The sequence below is a fragment of the Cryptomeria japonica genome, chromosome 9 (assembly GCF_030272615.1).
Source record: "Cryptomeria japonica chromosome 9, Sugi_1.0, whole genome shotgun sequence".
NCBI lineage: Eukaryota > Viridiplantae > Streptophyta > Pinopsida > Cupressales > Cupressaceae > Cryptomeria > Cryptomeria japonica.
The window spans coordinates 58,368,781-58,388,745 of NC_081413.1; the positions used below are offsets into that span (position 1 = coordinate 58,368,781).

General features: G+C 36.9%; 1 protein-coding gene across 4 annotated transcripts in view; it reads left to right on the top strand.

The window, feature by feature from the left end:
- LOC131033516 (uncharacterized) overlaps positions 1-19,965 on the top strand; it is a 67,897-nt gene that overhangs the window by 24,212 nt on the left and 23,720 nt on the right. For all 4 annotated transcript variants that reach the window (XM_057964748.2, XM_057964751.2, XM_057964749.2 and 1 more), the window contains 3 exons: positions 13,236-13,497; positions 14,129-14,328; positions 14,548-14,735. In XM_057964748.2, the coding sequence (XP_057820731.2) occupies positions 13,236-13,497; positions 14,129-14,328; positions 14,548-14,735 (650 nt within the window). The remainder of the gene's footprint in view (positions 1-13,235; positions 13,498-14,128; positions 14,329-14,547; positions 14,736-19,965) is intronic.

Here is a 19,965-nt window from a genome sequence, read left to right on the forward strand (position 1 = left end):
TTTTTTTTTGTTGTCTTGAAACTGGTCCCCCTTTCTGTCTCCAGATTGTCAGAAGGAATTAACATTTTTGTCAGGCCAGAAATACATGTGTTTTATGATTGCTGAAAGACTCGAGAGTATACATTCTTTAAGATTATGAAACAGGGAATGGCACCTGGATTGAAGCACAGCCATCCACTACAGTTGCCATTGACCAAAAGATTGATATTATACACTTGGTTTGTGTTCAAATCTGTTAGTAACTTAGTATAATGATTTTGGGGTTCTTAAAATTGCTGGTATAGATTTGAAAATTAATAAAAATACACAAAATATGTTTGCAGCACATAAAAGAAGATTTCCAGAATTGAAACAATGATTAGAGGTTGTCAATAATGAACTTAGTTTGCTTCCACTGACAGCATTTTTATGTACTCTTATAATCTTATTAATTCAATGTAGCTTTTAAAAGGTAGCTTATGTGCTTTTTATTCCCAAAAATGGACATCTTCTATATAAGAATAATGTATCATATACGTTTCTCACTTAACCACAATTTTTCAAAACTTATTTACAACTCATTTATGTATCATATACAATTTCTCACTTAATCACTAAAAATGATTTACTCTTATGATTCAAAACTATCAAAACAAATTTATGAAAAGCTTAATCTTGAGTTTTTGGCCTGCCGTAGTGGTCCTGGTTGTGATGTCCCCACCTTATTCCCTAAATGAAACAATTATATTATTACCTAATATATTTATGAGTGAATGATTATTCGAAAAATTATTTATTTATAATTATTTAATTAATATTTATTTAAATAATAATAATATTCTTGAAATATTCAAATAAAAATAAATTAATGTTATATGATTAATATCAGCCACCATACAGAATTAATTTGTATAAAGTTGATATCAACATCACCCAAACAAGCAGCGCCAAAAATAAGATTGGGGTTCGTATTTGTTTATTTAACGGTTCATAAGGTATCAATACAACAACGATTAATATAAGTTATCAATAATCCTTTAGTTGATCGAGGAAGACATGTAGATTGGCAACCATAGATAAGTTAAGCATTAACTAGTGCCACGCATTGATAACATAGACAAGCAACGATCCATCATTCCAGCGATTCAAAAATGAAAGGGGACTATCGGGGGAATACTGGTCAACATTTTCTAAGGAACCACGATTCCCTTAATCAGCGATAAGTGAATGATCCAGATTTAGGCACAATGACTTGTACAAGATTAATAATATCAATTTAAGAACGCTAACTATTGCAATATCGATTAAAACAAAGATGTTAACCATCCACTAATTGTTAACGGTTATAAAGAGGCACGATATTAAGAATTCATCAGACAGCAATTCATGATATTCAGACTTCGATCTTAAAGAAGGTTAGGGATCAATTAGCATGAAGACAACAAATAATAAGAAGGCTAATTGGCTACAATTAGTATATCGTTTAGTTAATGCCAACATTAATTAGTCAATAAGGATTATTAGTAAATAATTTTTAAGTTCGATTTGATTAAGTCAATCATTGAAAGGAATATAAATGGAAGGAGCATGACCCTTCGTTTCACACCTACTTGGTTGTTATAAGGGAAGGATGGTGAGCTATCCCTGGAGGGATATGTTATCGGCAACCATCTTATAGATGGGGAATTATCGTATAGCTGTACTCATAAAAGGAGGTCAGACGATGGATCATATCAGATGAGAACCATGATTAAGTTACACGCAGTAGCATCCTTTTTCTTGGGGCTTTGCATGGTGATGTGCTTAATACGTACGTTTAATATATGAAGTCTGATGATGTTTTAATGCAATGGTAATATTAGTATAAACTACGACAGTCATCCTTAATTCCATATGCAGTGGCAGACCAGATCTGACACATGTCAGATCTGTCTGCCATTACCAGCCACCAAACATACTACTAACAAGTAATGTTTAAGTAGAAGTATTAGTAATTAATATAATAGGTGGTAATATTACTTAATTTACTTATTTATTTATGTATACATATACTAAAATCAAAGTAAGGAATAATATAACGATTGTAAATATAGATATTGATAATAATAAATGCTAATATAATACCTTCAGAACCTTCAGAAATTAGTAATAATTCATATAAATAGTAATAAGTAAATATGTAATTATCTATAAATAAATCAGAATAAGATTAACTATTTAGTATGGTAAGATAACAAGTACTTGATTGACTAAAGAAAGAAAGAACATTCCAGATATGATTCATGTTAAGGGAGTCTTGACTCTTAATCAAGTTAGTTTAAGTCATAAGTATTTTGAAAATAGATTAATTATGGTTAAAATTGATCGAAACATAGTAGGGGACATTACGCTGGTCGTCCGTCGTGCTACTGGTCGGGGCTTTTTAGCTTGCCATCATGCTATACTGGTTTGGTTTTTTGCCTGTAGTTGAGCCCTTTTTGCGTCGCAAAAATATCCTCCTGTCGTGTTGCAGAAATATCCTCCCATTGTGCAAACAAAGTCAAACAATATGTGATAAAAAAGTTAGGTTTTCTTAAACTTAAAATTTCGTTTCATTTTTGGTGCCGATTTTTTATACCACTCACTACGACTTTTTGCAACTTAATGCAATAAAACTCACCGCGTTTTTTTCGTAAAACTAGTTCTCGAGTTTTTCCGTGAGTGACTCATGGCCAACTAGGGCTCTTGAGTACTTGCAAGTCTGGCGAGTTTCAGGCAAGATTTTCAACTATGCTCTTAATCTTTCATTTATAGCGCTCCACACTTAGGAATTACACTCCTTAATGAGGACAACCTAGGCAATGATTCATGTTTATTTTAAATTTGAACTAACTCCCGTCAAGTCAGCTGTCTTGAAATCCTTATTCTTGCCCTTTAAACTTTCAAATTTTCCCCAAGTCAACCAGCAAGGATTTATGAATGTTACCTTCCTTGAAGAGGTATAAAGGTAAGGTTGAGCGCTCCCTTTCTCTAACAAACTTGTGCAATTCATTCATTGCGAATTCAGCTTTTTCAGTCAGTCTGATTTTGCTCCTAATTCATCTGTTTCTAATGTTTTAAATTGTTGACAGGAATTTCTTGGACCTCTCATATATATGCATCTTAATGGAGCCGACCTAAACAAGGGTTCTTGTATTTCAAATTTAAATGTCTTCACGTTAAGTCGGCTATCTCACCGTATACCCTTCCTAGGCAGGATTTAGTAGTGGTCATGGACAAGATGAGTTCATTTTTCATGTATTTATGGACACTTGAGCTTGTTTTGAGGGTTATCCACGACACTTGAGTGCTAGAGCAAGATAGTTCAGAACTACTAGGCATAAAACATGAGTTGTGAGGGATAAGTGGGCACAAATGAAACGTTTTCTGGGAATTTGCAAGTTAGAGGCGCAAATGAAAGGTTGTCAAGGAATTTAGTGAGAGGGTGCAATTTCATGTTAAGCAAGGACAATAAAGGGCGCAAATGCAAACTGATCATGGACAAGGGCGGGCGGATTTTCGTGTTGACCAAGGACTTAGTGTGTAAAATTCAATGTTATGAAAGATCTGCAAATGCAGTTGAGGTATTGACAAGGATTTTCCAAGCTCATGCCTTGGATTTTTGATGAAATCCAAGCTTTAAACCTGGATTTTGCACTTTATATTAGGAATCCCACACTTGAACTAAGGATTTTAAATAAATTTTGTGAATTTCCATACTCAACGAAGGAATTTGTGTAATGTACCCGATTGGACTAAGAAGAAATGTGGAGACTATTACTTCAATCTCCCCTTCTTACTATGTCAAATTAATGTGAATTAAGCAAGTAGTGGGAGGTAAATGAATATATGTGTGACCTCCAGAATAAGTACTCAATGGAAAAATACATGCAACATGACAGTTATCTGATAATTGTAATGTCTGATATACGGTTATGATGCATACAATATGTTTTATATGGCAAGAGTAATGTCTGACTTGTAATGGGTCTATACACTATGAATGGTGAATTCTACCCCATGTAGTAATAGATTGTTAATGCTCTTCTCTGATTTACAATGGCAACATGCAGTTGATGTCTATTGCTTATAGAAATACTGCGAAATCAGTTGCATTAAAGATATTATGCAGTGGTAAGTAATAGCTTGAAACAATTAATGTTGTGTCTGGTTATCAGTGATAGTTGTTGTATCTAGTACATATCTGAATTGTGCAATCCTTCGATACCGTCTCTGTTATATGTTGTTCGTACTTGTGCTGGTAAAACCGATAGGCTGTTGGCTCTAAACGGAGTGTATCCCAAGGATGGGAGGAGAAGAGACGATATGTATTCGATGATTCCTCGAGGGAGTGTGAACTCCCTTCTTATATTTGGATAAGAAGTCACTTTACCAAAGGTCGTGTCTTATGGCCTTTCATTATCAATACTCCATCTCATTAACATGATAATTATCGATTAAACCACATATTTTATCATGGTTAAAAACACCATACACAATTGATCATGGCATTATTGACTGGTCTTCCTTTAGTCATCGCCGTTGGACAAGTTTGCCGGAAATGATATCTCAATCGTACTCGTAGCTCGTGAACTTAATGGCCTCATTCTGTAATCTTTATTCCTCTGTGGATATCGTGAATAATTGATTTTATTAAGATGTTGACCATCAGGTTTTATATGATCGTGGATTATTGTTATTGTTTCTATTTCATGCTGTTGTATTTAGTTATAGTCTAGCATTCTCTTACAATTTTGTCTCTTTAAGAGACTTAACAAAATTGTATTCCTGGGGTGACAGAATGGGGACATTACAATTTGAACCTAAGCCTTGGAAATCCTTACTCAATTAAGGATTTTAGCATATAAACTATGAATTTCCACATTTCAACAAGGACTTTGCATTTCAATTTCTGGATTTCAACATCCCAAACTTGACTTCGATGTCTCAAACAAAGATTACAATTGAAAATTGCACTCTTGTCCATGGATTTTCACAAAATTTTCTTGATTTTCCTCTCCTGTCATGGTTGAAAAATCCAACCTTGTCAAGACATCACATCATTAGATGTTTCATTAGTTTTCAACACTTCACATTTCCAAAATCTTAATTTTCTTGACAATCTGTCTTGACGACATTTTGCAACATTTTTGCAATTTTGACAATTTTGATAATTTTTTACAACTTCGTGAATTTTTGCCCTCAATTCTTTGTCTTGACGTTCATTCATGGATTCCAGACTCGAAACTTGAATTCCTGACTTGATCACACCCTTGGTCGTGAATTTGGATAAATTTGATTTTCATTCCTTGGAACAATTGCACATTCGCAATCTCAAGCAAGGAACTTTTCTAGGTTAGATGGTGGAATGTATGCCCGATCCCTATCCTAGACTTGGAATTCCTATCTCGACCTACCCATCTTGCACTCGAAGGTGATTGACTCAACAAGGATTTATCAACGTTCTCTCCCATACTGACAATACATCACTACCCTCCTCACAAATAAAGGCTAAGATCAAAATTACTGCCAAGCTAAAACAAAACTAAGCCAAAAACGACTAAGCTAGCAAGTGAAAAGTGGGGGTCCCCATTTGCAATCGGTGTGTTTGTCTGCATCAGAAACAGGGTACACACACATTCATTCACACACCATTCCTTTCTCTGTTAGTACTTCTGTTCTCATTTGTCATGCCAATGAACTTATCTTTCATTTTTTCTCCATTCACTTATCATTTCTTTTTACCATGAAAAATCCAATCACATACCTTTACAATTCCCCTTTTCTGGGTAGAATGTAGGTTTGTTACAGTCTGAGTAGGATGGGATAGTGGCAAGTTGTGGTTTGCAGAAGAGTAGTAGCAGGAATTGGCAGGGAAGAGTGGGCAGAATTTTTAGGGCTTGTAACCTGCAACCATGGAGATGGAGGATTGCTCTTTGTCAAAAGTTAAATACTTCACGTTCTCAATCCAGAGTTTACAAGCATCCCAACTTTCTGTTATGTCATCTTTCCTCATAATACACATATTTTGATATGTTGCCGTCTCACAAAGACCACTATTACCAAGTTCCTTCCATTGCCTACTCCACAATAATAAGTTTTTAATGTAACATAGTATTTTTTTCCAATCTGTATACTGGAATTATAACGATTTTGCCAAACGAGACTTAATATTTTGCTAGATTGTACAACACAACAAACTGATTCAATCACAAAAGAGCTTAAGCAAATAATCCATAGACAATAAAACAAGTCAAAGGCCCTTTGATTTGACATATTCTCATGTTAAAGACAATTTTTTTTACAGCCCATAATGTTAGCATGCAGATTTCTGGATTAGATATCCAGAGTTTTTTCTTCATCGAGGTTTTGGATCACACTCCATGATCCATCATTAGTATGAGTAAGCAAGAGAAGAAAAATGGTCACATTGCCTAATCCAGAAATCTGCATGCTAATATTCTCATTTTATCCATTTGTTGACCACAGACCCTTCATAACAAAATAAGACATGGTTCTTTTGGCATAATATCATTATCCAAGTTCACCACTTGCATGATTAAGGCATTCTTACAAAAGTCAGAAGTTTCTAGTCATTATGTCTTACAACTACAAAATTGGTACCCTAATTATAGTGGGGCCCACACTGAAAAATGTCATAAAAATCTAAATCATTTAGGCACGGTGATCTAAGCCATTGTGGAAGATTGTTAGGGATGGCACCTAGAGATTACTCAGAAGAATCATATTCTCTAGATGCTTCATAGAAAGGTCCTGGATGAAACCAATCATGCTGCAATCTGAAAATCATTGACAATGTAATTCATGAATTAAGGCCTCCATATACTGGCCAAATCAAGGTCTTAATCATAACCTTTACAATTCACCTCTCTTAGATGTTGGCTGTGGAACTTGTCACATTTTTCCTATATCTCAACCCATCAGAGCCGTTAAACTTGCTAAAGAGGACTCAGAGATCTTTTGCATCCTGTAATAAAGCATTTAACATACAATCAGGGCTTCTCCTCAGCTTCTAACCGTTGATAAAATAGCATTACAGACAAAATTTATAAGATCCTGAAAAGAAAAGTATATGAAAATATCTTCTTTCCTATGAATGCCTTGAAGAAGAAACATTGATTAATTAAAGAGCTTTTAGACCCTAAGTTAAATAGTGGTATCTACATGATGGAATTCTCATGTCGAAGACCATGCGTTGGTGAAACTGGAAAACTGAAAATCTATCCATACTAGGATAAGAAACATTGTGGGGATCTTAGGCGTTATAGGGTTGAGAAATCAGCTTTAGTAGAACATTCACTTGTGACTAAACATTGAATTTACCTTAACAAGGCTAAGATATTGGCCAAGGAAGATCACTATGGGAAACATCGACTAAGAGAACCAATTGAATTCAAGAGGATAATAATAATATCAGTAAGGATGATGGTTGGATGTAGAGAGTTATCGTACAAAAGCTTAATCAAAATAAGATGGATGTAAATTATTACTATAGAGTGGCTGATTTGGCATCCTATATTATAACAGTGCGAGACACGCAATGGATTTCAAAGATTTGTTTGATTTACAGAATGAGCAAGATGCTCATAAATAATACAAGAGTATTTACAAGAATAGCAAGTTTCTAGTAAGAAACTGCTGAGAAGATTGTAGAAGATCTTTCTAAAATAGAATATACACTATTGAGCATTAATACTAAAATTAACATTATTTTAATATTCTAATACCCTCCCTTAATGCTCAATCTATTAACTACACCTATAGACCCCCTGAATTTTACAAATTTATTAGGACCAAGGGGCTTGGTGAAGATGTCTGCTGGCTGCTCCGAGGTAGGAACATACAACAACTGGATAGATCCATCTTCAACCAGCTGTCGAATATAGTGACAATGAGTTTCCACATGCTTGGTTCTTTCATGGAAGACTGGATTCTTGGCGAGTTTGAGCACTCCCTGATTATCACAGAACAAGGGAGTTGGACTTGCCTGGGAGACATGCATATCCGCAAGCATTCGTCGAAGCCAAACTGCCTCACAAGATGCCTTAACTGCTCCTTGATACTCTGCTTTTGTCGAGGAGAGAGCCACTGCCTGCTGCTTTTTACTAGTCCATGTGATAGCACCAGATCCCAAACTAAACACATACCTTGTTGTAGATTTACAGTCATCAACCGAACTTGCCCAGTCAGAATCTGTGTAACCACTGAGTGTAGGATCAGAACTCGGAGTGTACAGAAGTCCATAATCAGGAGTGCCACTCACATAACGCAGCACACGCTTCGCTGCTATCCAATGATCAGCCTTGGGAGCTGTCATGAAGCATGAAATGTAGCTCACTGCAAGACTGATGTTAGGTCTAGTGGCAGTAAGATAGATGAGGCTGCCCACTAGTTGCCTGAACAAAGATTCATCCACAACTGGTGAAGATGACTGAGCTGAAAGTTTGAGCCCGGGTTCCATAGGAGTAGAGGCAGGTTTGCAATCCTACATTTTGAACCTGTCCACAAGACTTCTGGCATACTTGGATTGAGAGAGAAAGATACTGTTCTCAGTCTGCCAGACTTCAACTCCTAAATAGTAATGTAGAAGTCCCAAATCTGTAATATCAAAGGTGCGGCACAAATCCTGTTTGATCCCAGTGATCAAATGTGCTGAACTGCCAGTAATGATTAAGTCATCCACATAGACAACCACAAACAGAACATCATTACTAGTATGCTTGATATACAGGTTTGCATCAGATGGACTCTGCTGAAAACTATGATATGTCAAGTACTTATCAATTTTCATGTACCTTCTGTTGTTGACCAGCAACCTTGAATTCTGGGGGTTGCGTCATGTAGACTTCTTCCTGTAAGTCACCATTCAAAAAAGCACTCTTGACGTCCATTTGATGGACTTTCCAACTGAACTGGGCTGCCAAGGCAAGAACGAGCCGTATGGTACTCATTTTGGCTATAGGAGCAAAAGTCTCCTCGTAGTCAATGCCTTCTTTCTGTGAGAACCCACGAGCAACAAGACGAGCCTTATACTTGTCTAGGGTTCCATCAGCTTTGTATTTTACTTTGTACACCCATTTGCAGCTAATGGGCTTCTTCCCTAAAGGAAGATTAGAAAGGGCCCAAGTGTGATTCTTCTGAAGACTCTGGAACTCAGCTTCCATAGTTTGTTCCCACTCAGGTATACCTTTAGCCTTTGAATATGTCTGAGGCTCAAAAACATTGTGTATGTTAGCCATGAGAGCAAAATTGACTGTATGCTGCTGTTTGCTCTTATTACGGGAGGTTCTACCCTCAATGAGCTCAGTATCCCTGAGATCACCAATGGTCTTGGCCCACCATTTAGGCCGGAGAGTAGAAGTGCTAACATCTGGAGGAGCTAGAAGAGGCTCAGGATCAGGAACAGGAGCAGCAGGAGGAGGATTATTCTTCGGAGGGAACTCAGGTAGTGCATCATCGAAAATGGATTCTGCATCATCCCACCCATCAGGTGAACCTAATGGAAGAAGAACACTGTGAGGCTGATCCTCAAAACACTGCTCAGATGAAGGGGACTGAAAGAATCCTCTGTCTTCATCAAATACAACATCACGACTGAAGATAAGACGTTCAGTGTCTATATCTACCAGTCTGTAGGCCTTATGGTGATCACTGTATCCTATCATCATGAGTTTCTGACTTTTGGAATCCAACTTGGAGCGCTTAGCATCTGAAATCCAAACATAGGCAACAGAGCCAAAAACCTTCAGGTGGTTGATCTTAGGCTTCCGACTAGACCAAACCTCTTTTGGAGTCTTCCCTTTAACAACCTGAGTAGGGGAACAATTAAGGAGGTAGACTATAGTAAACATTGCTTCAGCCCAATACTTATTCGGAACACTCCTGTGTTGTAACATTGAGCGAGCCATCTCAACAACCGTACGATTGCGACGCTCGAGAACACTGTTTTGCTGAGGAGTGTAGGGTGTAGTCAACTGGTGTTTGATGCCATGGGTATCACAGAAGTTGGATCACAAAAGTTGGAGAATTCAGAAGAACAAAATTCCCCCCCGTTATCTGTCCTAAGAGTAACGATGCTACATCCAGACTCTTTTTCAACTAAGGACTTAAACTTCTGAAAGATACTAAATACATCTGATTTGTGTTTAAGAAAGTACACCCACATCTTTCTACTAAAATCATCTCCAATAAGCAAAAAGCATTTGCAACCAGTAACAGAAGATGTATTCAAGGACCACAAATATCAACATGAAGTAATTGAAGTACCTTAGATGCGCACCAAGACTCTCCATGTGTGAATGAAGTCCGATGCTGTTTGCCAGCTTGACAGGCGCCACAGACTCCAAGATGCTGAGTCTGAATATCAAGTAACCCTGAAACAAGTCCCTCCCGAGATAGCTGAGAGAGATACTGAATGTTGAGATGTCCATATCTCTGATGCCACGAAGTGCTGAGAGGGGAAACACGAGCTGCCAGAGCCACTTCAGGAGAATCACCAGTGTCAAGAAGCCTATATAGGCCATGATCCTCTAGAACAACAGCAACGGTAAGACTCTCCCGATCAATGATGGAGCACTTGTGAGCACTGAACACCACATCTAGCTGAGGAGAATTCCTCATAATCTGACTGACAGAGAGCAGACTAAGTTCCATACTAGGAACATTGTACACATTCAGGAAGATGAGATTCCTGCCACCAAACTATATCTGAACAATGCCTCTGCCAACAACTGTATACTCCTCACCTCCGCCGAATACAACGGAATCACTGAAAGATGAGAAGTCTGTAAACCAGTCACGCCGATGAGAAAAGTGACGTGACGCACCAGAGTCGATGTACCAAGCAGAAGACCTGGCATGATTTGAAGACCTCTTAGCCATAAAGGCATAAAAGGCAGACTCCTTCTGCTCGGAATATTCAACAACATGCGCCTTCTAGTGTGACCCTCCCTGCTTCTTTTGTTCAGAAGCGAGCCTCTGACGGCAATCTTTCTTCATGTGGCCGTACTTGTGACAGTAATTGCACTGCACATTCTTCTTCTTAGCATCATCCTGTGCCTGACAAGAGCCTTTCTGCTGAAAAGGCTGAGAGGACTGAAATTTGCCTTTATCCTTGTGAAAGGATTTGGTTGTAAAGGCATTTTCCGAGGAGGCTGACGTAGTACTACTACCAAACTGTTGTTTCCAGCGATCCTGCTGCAGAAGTTTGGTGCACAATTCTGAAAACTTCAGGTCAACATTAGTTGAAGTAATATTGAGGGTCTCAATGAAGTGTTCATACGATTTTGGAGGACTTTTCAGAGTGATTACTACCATGTCTTCTTCCTCCATAGTCCGATCAATAGCTTCGAGCTGATCTCGAATGTCCTTGATCCTTGTGAAGCGTTCCTGTAAGGACATGCGTTCGTCCATCATGATGGAGAACAGCTGATTCTTCAGAAAGAATGCTCGGCTCTTGTCGGATGTCTCATGCAATTCCTTTAGATGCTTCCAGATGTCGGAAGCTGTCTTGCCGGAAGGAATTTGTGGTAACTGATCATCAGTCACAGAGAGTTTGAGATGCATAACTGCCTCCCGATTGCGTTCATCAAACTTATCTTGATCTGCACCAGGTGTACCAGGATTGAGCTCTTTTCCCAAAACAAGCTGGTCAAGATGCCTATATTCGAAAATGATCAACATACGCTGTTTCCAGATGTTGTAATTGTTGCCATTAAAGTGTTGACTGCCTTCTAACATCAGGTTGGTTAGAGAAGCCATTTGCACGTTTCACAATGCACTGAAAACGAAAAAAAAAAACTGAGAAGAGGCGTCGGCACAGAATCTAAAATTTTTGAATCCCACTGCAGAAACAGAGGTAGATGCAGGTACAGACTTCAAAAAATGAAGTACGGCTGGCACGAATTTCAAGAAAAAATTTCCGGCTGACCTAGAAAAATCCAAAGACAACCCAGAAATCCTTGCGAAAAACCCAAAAGGAATCTGGATCTGCTGGCTCGAAAATCGAGGCACCCAAAAATTCTGATGACGACCCAGTTGAGATCTCGAAAAACCCACCACGAATCTATACTCAGAAATTTTTTTCGACTGAATCTGGAGGATCAAAACCCTAGCCGAAAGTCAAAAAACGCGGGTTTGACCAAGTTGCAGGTTGCAGAAAAAATGGCGGGTCTGTACCGCGCCGAAAAATGCTGAAAACCCTCGCCAGACAGACGCAAACACGAAGAATCCCGTTACACGGCATAAAGACAGTCCAAAACGGACTTTTGAAATGTTTTTTTCGAAAATCTGCAGCAAAACTAAGAGGCCCGAAAAATCTTGGAAAAGAATTCACAAATTCTTTATTTAGGCTCTGATACCATAAAACAGTGCGAGACACGCAATGGATTTCAAAGAATTGATTGATTTACAGAATGAGCAAGACGCTCATAAATAATACAAGAGTATTTACAAGAATAGCAAGTTTCTAATAAGAAACTCCTGAGAAGATCGTAGAAGATCTTTCTAAAATAGAATATACACTATTGAGCATTAATACTAAAATTAACATTATTTTAATATTCTAATAGTTATTAGTATTTACTAAAATAGAGAGCAAACTACATAACCATCCCTTGTTCTAAATCCTTGAAGAGTGGTCTGGAAGGTAGGCCAAAAAACATTGGAAATAAAGGATAATAAAGTATCATTGACTCCCATATGCATGTCAAAATGTTTACGTTTAGAAATCTTAAAGGTGTAAATATGATGGTGATAATTTAAACATGCACTCTGAGATCAGGGAAGAAAACATATGTGCCGGAAGAGACATGCAGCAAGAAGTTTTTTAATGAACCACAAGATTGAGGAAATGAATGGTGAGGTTGATGCATATAGTGGTTTTAACTTTTCATTTGGATTTTTTGCATCTGTTCATTTTTACTAGGTCTTCAAAGTGCCCTTTTCTTAAAATCGGTTTTAATGAATTAAAAAATTTGAAAAGTTATATGGCACCTTATATTTTAGCACTAAATGGACACAACGCACTCACAAGCCTACTTTTACATTGGATCAACAAATATTTAAATATTTTTGCACGCATTGAAATATGTCGGTCTATGCTGCTTAGGGTTGAAATTTCCTTGGTCTTCAAGTTTTACCTATGCCCTTCTTTTCAATATTTAAAGTTTATGTGCTTTTCCCATTTCTTTATTACATTCTTGGTTTGACAACTGCAGGACATGTGTTGAGAACTGTGAAAAGAATGGTTGTGTTGAAGAAACCTGCTTTTCATCATGCAAGCTTCCTGTGAATGGTGCATCAATAGAAGGTGCCTGGTTTATGCAAGAACCCCTTTACTTGCGTTGGAAAGAATGGGACTGTAGGATTGACTGTCGCTACCATTGCATGGTTAAAAGGGAGTCGGAAAGGGATATTCTTGGACAGAAACCTGTAAAATATCATGGAAAATGGCCCTTCAAGCGAGTATTTGGCTTTCAGGTATGTGTAATCCAAATACGTGATTTGAAACTTGTAGTAGAATATTGTAATCTTAGCAAAGTTATGCATACATTTTTCACTATTAGCTGATCAAATGTGGACTGATTCATTTGTGGATAAATTGCTTTTTGTAGTGTGATTTTGTGGCAAAAATATGATTCCAGTGGTTACTATAAAAGAATAAACTAGATCTAGTTGGACGTAAACTTATTTTTTTGTGCAACAACTTGTGATATTGACAATTTATTCATTTAATCTCGCAATTTAGATTCATTGATGACTTTCATTCTTGATCGTTGTGTAGTAGAAACCACCTTTGGAGTCTCAAAACAGAAGTAGGCAGTATGAGTTCTTTGGCCTCTGAAATGTACTTGCAATTTTGGTGATGAAGATGTATGAATTGAAACATTTAGACAGAATACTGTATTCTATGAGAAGATACACATTTTTAATCTCTATTAACTGATTGGATATAGACTGCATTTTACCTCTGGAGGAATTGGTTTCTGTGGTGGGATTACCCTTCAGAGTATCTGACTCAAATGTGTGTTATCATATGAACTAACTTATAATTATATAATCAAAAGTGAATTGATTGTAGATGTAATCAATCAACTTTTAATCTGTGCAGGAACCTGTGTCAGTGGCATTTTCTGCTCTTAATCTTGCAGTGCAGTTTCATGGATGGCTTTCATTTGTGATCCTTGTATATTATAAACTACCGTTGAGGCCTCATAACAGAAGTACATACTATGAGTTTACAGGACTGTGGAATATATATGGCATTTTATCCATGAATGCATGGTTTTGGAGTGCTGTTTTTCACAGCAGGTAAATCAAAAAGTTTATTTTGTTTGTTGGTATCACTCTGAAATCAGTTAAAGCAATAAGGCTAGTTTTTGGTCTTTATTACAAACATTCCTTTAAAGGTATTCTGTGAGCTTCATTGGTATAGTATGATATATAATGCTTTGTTAGTAATTGGCTTTTATTTTAACTATTTTTCTGAAAATATAACCTTAATGTACACATTTATTTCATTTGAATCAGGGATGTGGAGCTGACAGAAAAACTTGACTACTCGTCAGCTGTGGCTCTAATGGGCTTTTCACTTATTGTTGCAATTCTTCGAACCTTTGATGTTAAGGATGAGGCTGCTCGAGTCATGGTGGCTGCTCCATTGATAGCCTTTGTCACCACTCACATCTTATACCTTAACTTTTATGAACTTGATTATGGTGAGCTCACTTCCTTCAGTTTAGATCTACCATACTCCTTTTTTCATTCAGTCTAGATCTTTTATACCATTTTCTTGGCATTTTTAAGTATATTGTCTTTCATTTTCAAAAAGATGTTATGGACCCAAAAGTGGAAACTACTAATATTTTGAGATTTGCAGCTGAATTTTGAAAAAAACTTTCAGAAATTCAACTTTTGGATACAGAATCTATGGAGAGAAAACTAAATTAGAAAAGCTGAAATCAGAATCTATGTAGTGAGATCTATTCAGTGGACTCTAGTGTAATTCTTAACATCTATGTCTCAAAATATGCCATTAGAGTTAAATTCCAGAGGTGAATCTGACTACATCTGGACTTTGATTATGTGTCTTTTAGATTCTCCTGTAAATTTTAAAATGCTGAAATTTACTGGAAAGGATTTATTGCACGTGAACAAATCTGAGCCAATACCAAAGTTAAATAAAATGTCGATGCAGAACTTCATCACTATTCTAAATAATATTTCTAGATTGTATAAAAGAAAAATATGAGTTGCCTGAGAAATTACTGGTTCCAACTGAGACAAAAACATTAAAATAAATCCAATAGTAGTTTTCTGCTGATTACCCACCCACACACAACTATCTAGTATCTACCTACATGCCCTGTTTACAGCTTAAAGGTTTGTTTATGGTTATTTGCCCTTGTTTCCCCTTTTGCTTTCGACATTTGGAATGAACAACTCTACTTTCTTCCTTTCTCTTTTACATGTTGGGTAAGTTACTGAAAGCTATTGATTCCCTTTCCATAACTACAAGTAAATTTAACTCTTTACTGTGATGCTTAGATATTAACACAAGAGCTCTTTTCTATTCATATTAACTTTTGAGTGGTTCAGACACTCAAGATAGCAAACACTGAGTACATTGATCTCATACAAACAAACAGTCTCATGAGAGGTGTGAAGGTTATTTGGCAAAGATCTCATCAACGACTCTCAAACATTTTTGCAACATATAAGGTCATCACATCATATAAGTAGTGAGCTCAACCATGATACATTAAGCTTTGCTACACGATTAATTTGGTAAATCAAATTAAGAACCCATGGGTTTGGTTCTTAATCATTATTTTCAAGATGTTTGAGCTCATACATTTGAGTGTCCTTTCAAAATCCATTGTGGTTGTTGCATTGAAACTTGCTAGAAGCATAGGGCCATAAGTTCGCTCCTCAACTTTCAGCAGTTAACATCCTTAACCATAGCTCATGGCTCGGAATTTAGCCTGCAACATGTATCACAAAACAATGTAGCTCTAGGCTTACTTTAAATTATCATCCTTGATTCTCTTATAAGGTCATCACATCATATAAGTAGTGAGCTCAACCATGATACATTAAGCTTTGCTACACGATTAATTTGGTAAATCAAATTAAGAACCCATGGGTTTGGTTCTTAATCATTAACTTCAAGATGTTTGAGCTCATACATTTGAGTGTCCTTTCAAAATCCATTGTGGTTGTTGCATTGAAACTTTCTAGAAGCATAGGGCCATAAGTTCGCTCCTCAACTTTCAGCAGTTAACATCCTTAACCATAGCTCATGGCTCGGAATTTAGCCTGCAACATGTATCACAAAACAATGTAGCTCTAGGCTTACTTTAAATTATCATCCTTGATTCTCTAGAAGTCAATACTTAATAGAACAAAAAGATGAGGTCCTGCCACCACTTGGGATTCAGCAATCGCTCGGCAGGCCCAAAATATTTAATAACTTAGGATCAGGTCAAAACTTAGGGTAAACTGTGGCAATAACTCGGCAAATTTATTGAACATTTGAAAATACATGAATAAAATAAAATATTCTTCAAAGAGACACGTACCAATTTTGTAGAACATATTACTAATTTTCATCATATGTAATATAAATCAAAATCAGAGTTTAATACATATCATAGACCAAAAAATGAGTTCAACCTATAAGTTTATATGAACATCAGGTTTCACTATTAATAAAAAGTTATTACATAAAAAATTTCCTTATTTCAGTCTACATTTATTTGGAAATGTGCAGTTTACTACCAGCAAGTTTTTCCGGCAAGTTACTTGCCATAGGTTTTGAATCAAAAGTAACTCGAGAGATTTACCTCTACGATGATAAGAAAAGGACTTCATGTAACTATGTTGACATACAATTGATGAGTCCAATATGTAGTCAAAGGTTTCATGGGTAAATAGTAGCCTTTGCTGATGGGGTAGTGCTAATGTGCATGCATAGTGAACAAACAAGAGAAGGAGGCCACCATAGTTTCAAGTGGGACTTAGCTGACAATGGCACATGAGAGCTTTGACATATTTGGAGGGATTTCTTGGGAGTTGTGTAAACCGTAGGATTAAGTGGAAATTGGATGGCTAGCACACACTAAGACTGCTAGAGGGCACTAACAAGGTTTGTGAATGTGCAAGCCATTGGATCAAAATGAAATCAATGGCCACAACTCTCCTTGCCAATATCAAGTCTTGCAAACTTAAAAACATAAACAAGGAACTCAAAACATGAAATATCGAGCACTAGGTCATGGAATTTGTCATGGGGTTGGGAACAAGGATGCAAAGGTGAGAATCAATTAGAAAAGGGATAGAGGCTTAGTTGTTGCCTTCAATGGGCGAAATTAGTCTAAAAGATCCGATGTCAAGAGACATATTGAAGGCTAGGTCCTTGACTTCGTGATTAAATAGAAGCAACATCAAGTGCTTAGAGGGAAATCAGTTTCAAGGCACAATTAGTTAGGTTACTTCCTTGTGAAAGGACATGAGAATCACTTAATAGGTAAAAGATTCGATTGGTTCCTAGACATGACAACTTGAGTAAGATATTCAAGTTTAAATATGATTCAAGCTTCAGTCCCAATTCATGAGGTTGTAGATCTTAGGGAAATTCTCAAATTTGCATGGCCTTAGCGTTTCAAGATCCTAGATTAGTTCTTTAGGCTTAAGATATTGCTCATATACTCTAAATCAAGTTCCAAACAAGTAGTATTATTAACTTAGCACTTAATGAACATCGTTCACTCTAGATCAGGGATACCAAAACATGGAGCGATGAGCATTATCTTTGCCAATATCCATTAAACAGTTGAGTCATAAATAAGACATGTAATCTAATAGTACACAAGGAATTGGAATCAATTCCATGTCCATTGTTATCTCACATGTGATCTTAATTCTAATGACAAACTTTATTCAATGAATTGAACTTGGACCAATCAAGACTCTCATGGTCTAAACATCACATCAATTGACATGATTTTTAAAAACTTGTTCATTATGAGAGCTTTTGCTATTGCCTTTTGCAATTGAACAAGAATTTGAAAATCATTCTTCTTGAACCACAAAATTACATCACTTTTTGTTGTGCATCTTTTATGACACTAGTAGAGTTTCAACATTTCTCTTCTTTTCATGCACAATCATACTAACCCATAGTAAGAAAGAGCTTATTCATGTACTATACATATTCATTTTCAATGCCATAAATTCGTAGATATAATCTTCTATTTTTATCACAACTGGAGTTAAATATAACTCTTAGATTGCAACAACAAGTAGTATGCATTTTACTCCAAAATGGAGAGGATTTTGCTTGGAGGCCAACCCCAAGTCTCAAGTCTACTTTCCACTTGGTCACCTTCATAATGGGGTCCCCTCATAGTATTGATGAGATGCTAGGTGGCTTGAGGAATTCAAGAGGTTTGATAGCAGGGGCTATATTGGTAGGGGAGAGGACTGCATCAGCCCTCTATATAACTATAATGGGCCATTGGCACTCCTTTACTCCTTTTCTCCTTTTCTATAGTGGGTCCCCTTGGCTAATGTGTGTTCTTTTGCCAATCCAAGTCTAATGGAAGCAATTCCAATTACATGAGATCAAGCCTCAACTTAACTAGGTGCACACATAATATTCACACACATGCATACATAAGACACATCCAAACTCAAGTGCACTTTAACAATTCGGGAGGCTACACTCGCTAATGGGCCCAAGCTCTCATGACCAAGGAAGCTTCTTTTTGTTCATAGTAGAGTTACAAGACTCGAAGAGTCCAAAGGTTAGTCGTCCTCGCCGAGGCCCGCAGCCTTTGGACTCGGCCTCGGTCGAGTCTGGTTGAGTTTTGGTAGACTCGCCGTGTCTGTCAAACTCGACAGACTTGCCGAGTCCCGTGGGTCAGACTTTGCTGCCCAGTTAAAAAAAATAAGTCAAAAAAAAATGTCATAGTTTTAAATGAAATAAAAGGGTAATATGTTTTCTTCCACACCCTAAAAAGTCATTTTTGTTGTTTGCAAGCACAAGGAGGAGAGAGAAAGAGAGTTTTGAGCAAAAAATCGAGGCATTGAAGAGAAGACCAACATATAGATTGAAGAGGACACAAGGATTGTTGATTGGTTGTGCAAGTTTGTAGCTTGCATTCAAGCATTTGAAGGTGTTAAAGAAGGATTTGGAAGAGGTTTTCAAGCAAATTTATAGGGGTAAGTGCCATTTTTTTGGTTATTTTTTTGATTTTCTTACTTTCATATTTCCATTTTTTTTGTTTTTATTATATTTTTTATTGATGGAAAAAATATGAAAGTTGAAACCCTAGTTTTGTTTTCTCTTTCTATTATTTATTTTTAGGTTTTAAGAATAAGAGACATTATACTGATTGTTTTCATTTATGATATATTGCAGCATAATGTCTCAGCCTATCGGTAGTGGAAGTGGTGTCCCAGTTAGACAAGATAAGGCTTGGAAACATGGCATACCCATATCAAAAAGTGGAGAAGTAACATGTATTTATTGCAAAACAAAATATAATGGGGGAGGTATTAAACGGTTGAAATATCACATTGCAGAAATAGAATGCCATTATGCAAACCCATGCAAAAAAACACCCCTTGAGCCTATACATGAAGTGCAAAGCTCAATTAGAGGAATTTAAAGAGAAAAAAGAATTAAAAAGGAAGCAAATGGAAGCAATGGCAGCCATTGGTGGAGAGGCTTCTTCAAATTCTCGGCCTCCATTTCCTGGATCTGGAAGTAGTGGTCTGTGGTAGTGTGCATGTGAGCATTGGGCCTCGAATTATGGAGTCGAGCGATCACTGATATTGGCTCCTCTAAGCTTTAGACTTCTAGCCTCTAGGCTCTAGCTTTTATGTTGATATATGTTTTGAACTTTTGATAACATGGATTTTGTAAAGATTTATTCAATTGCA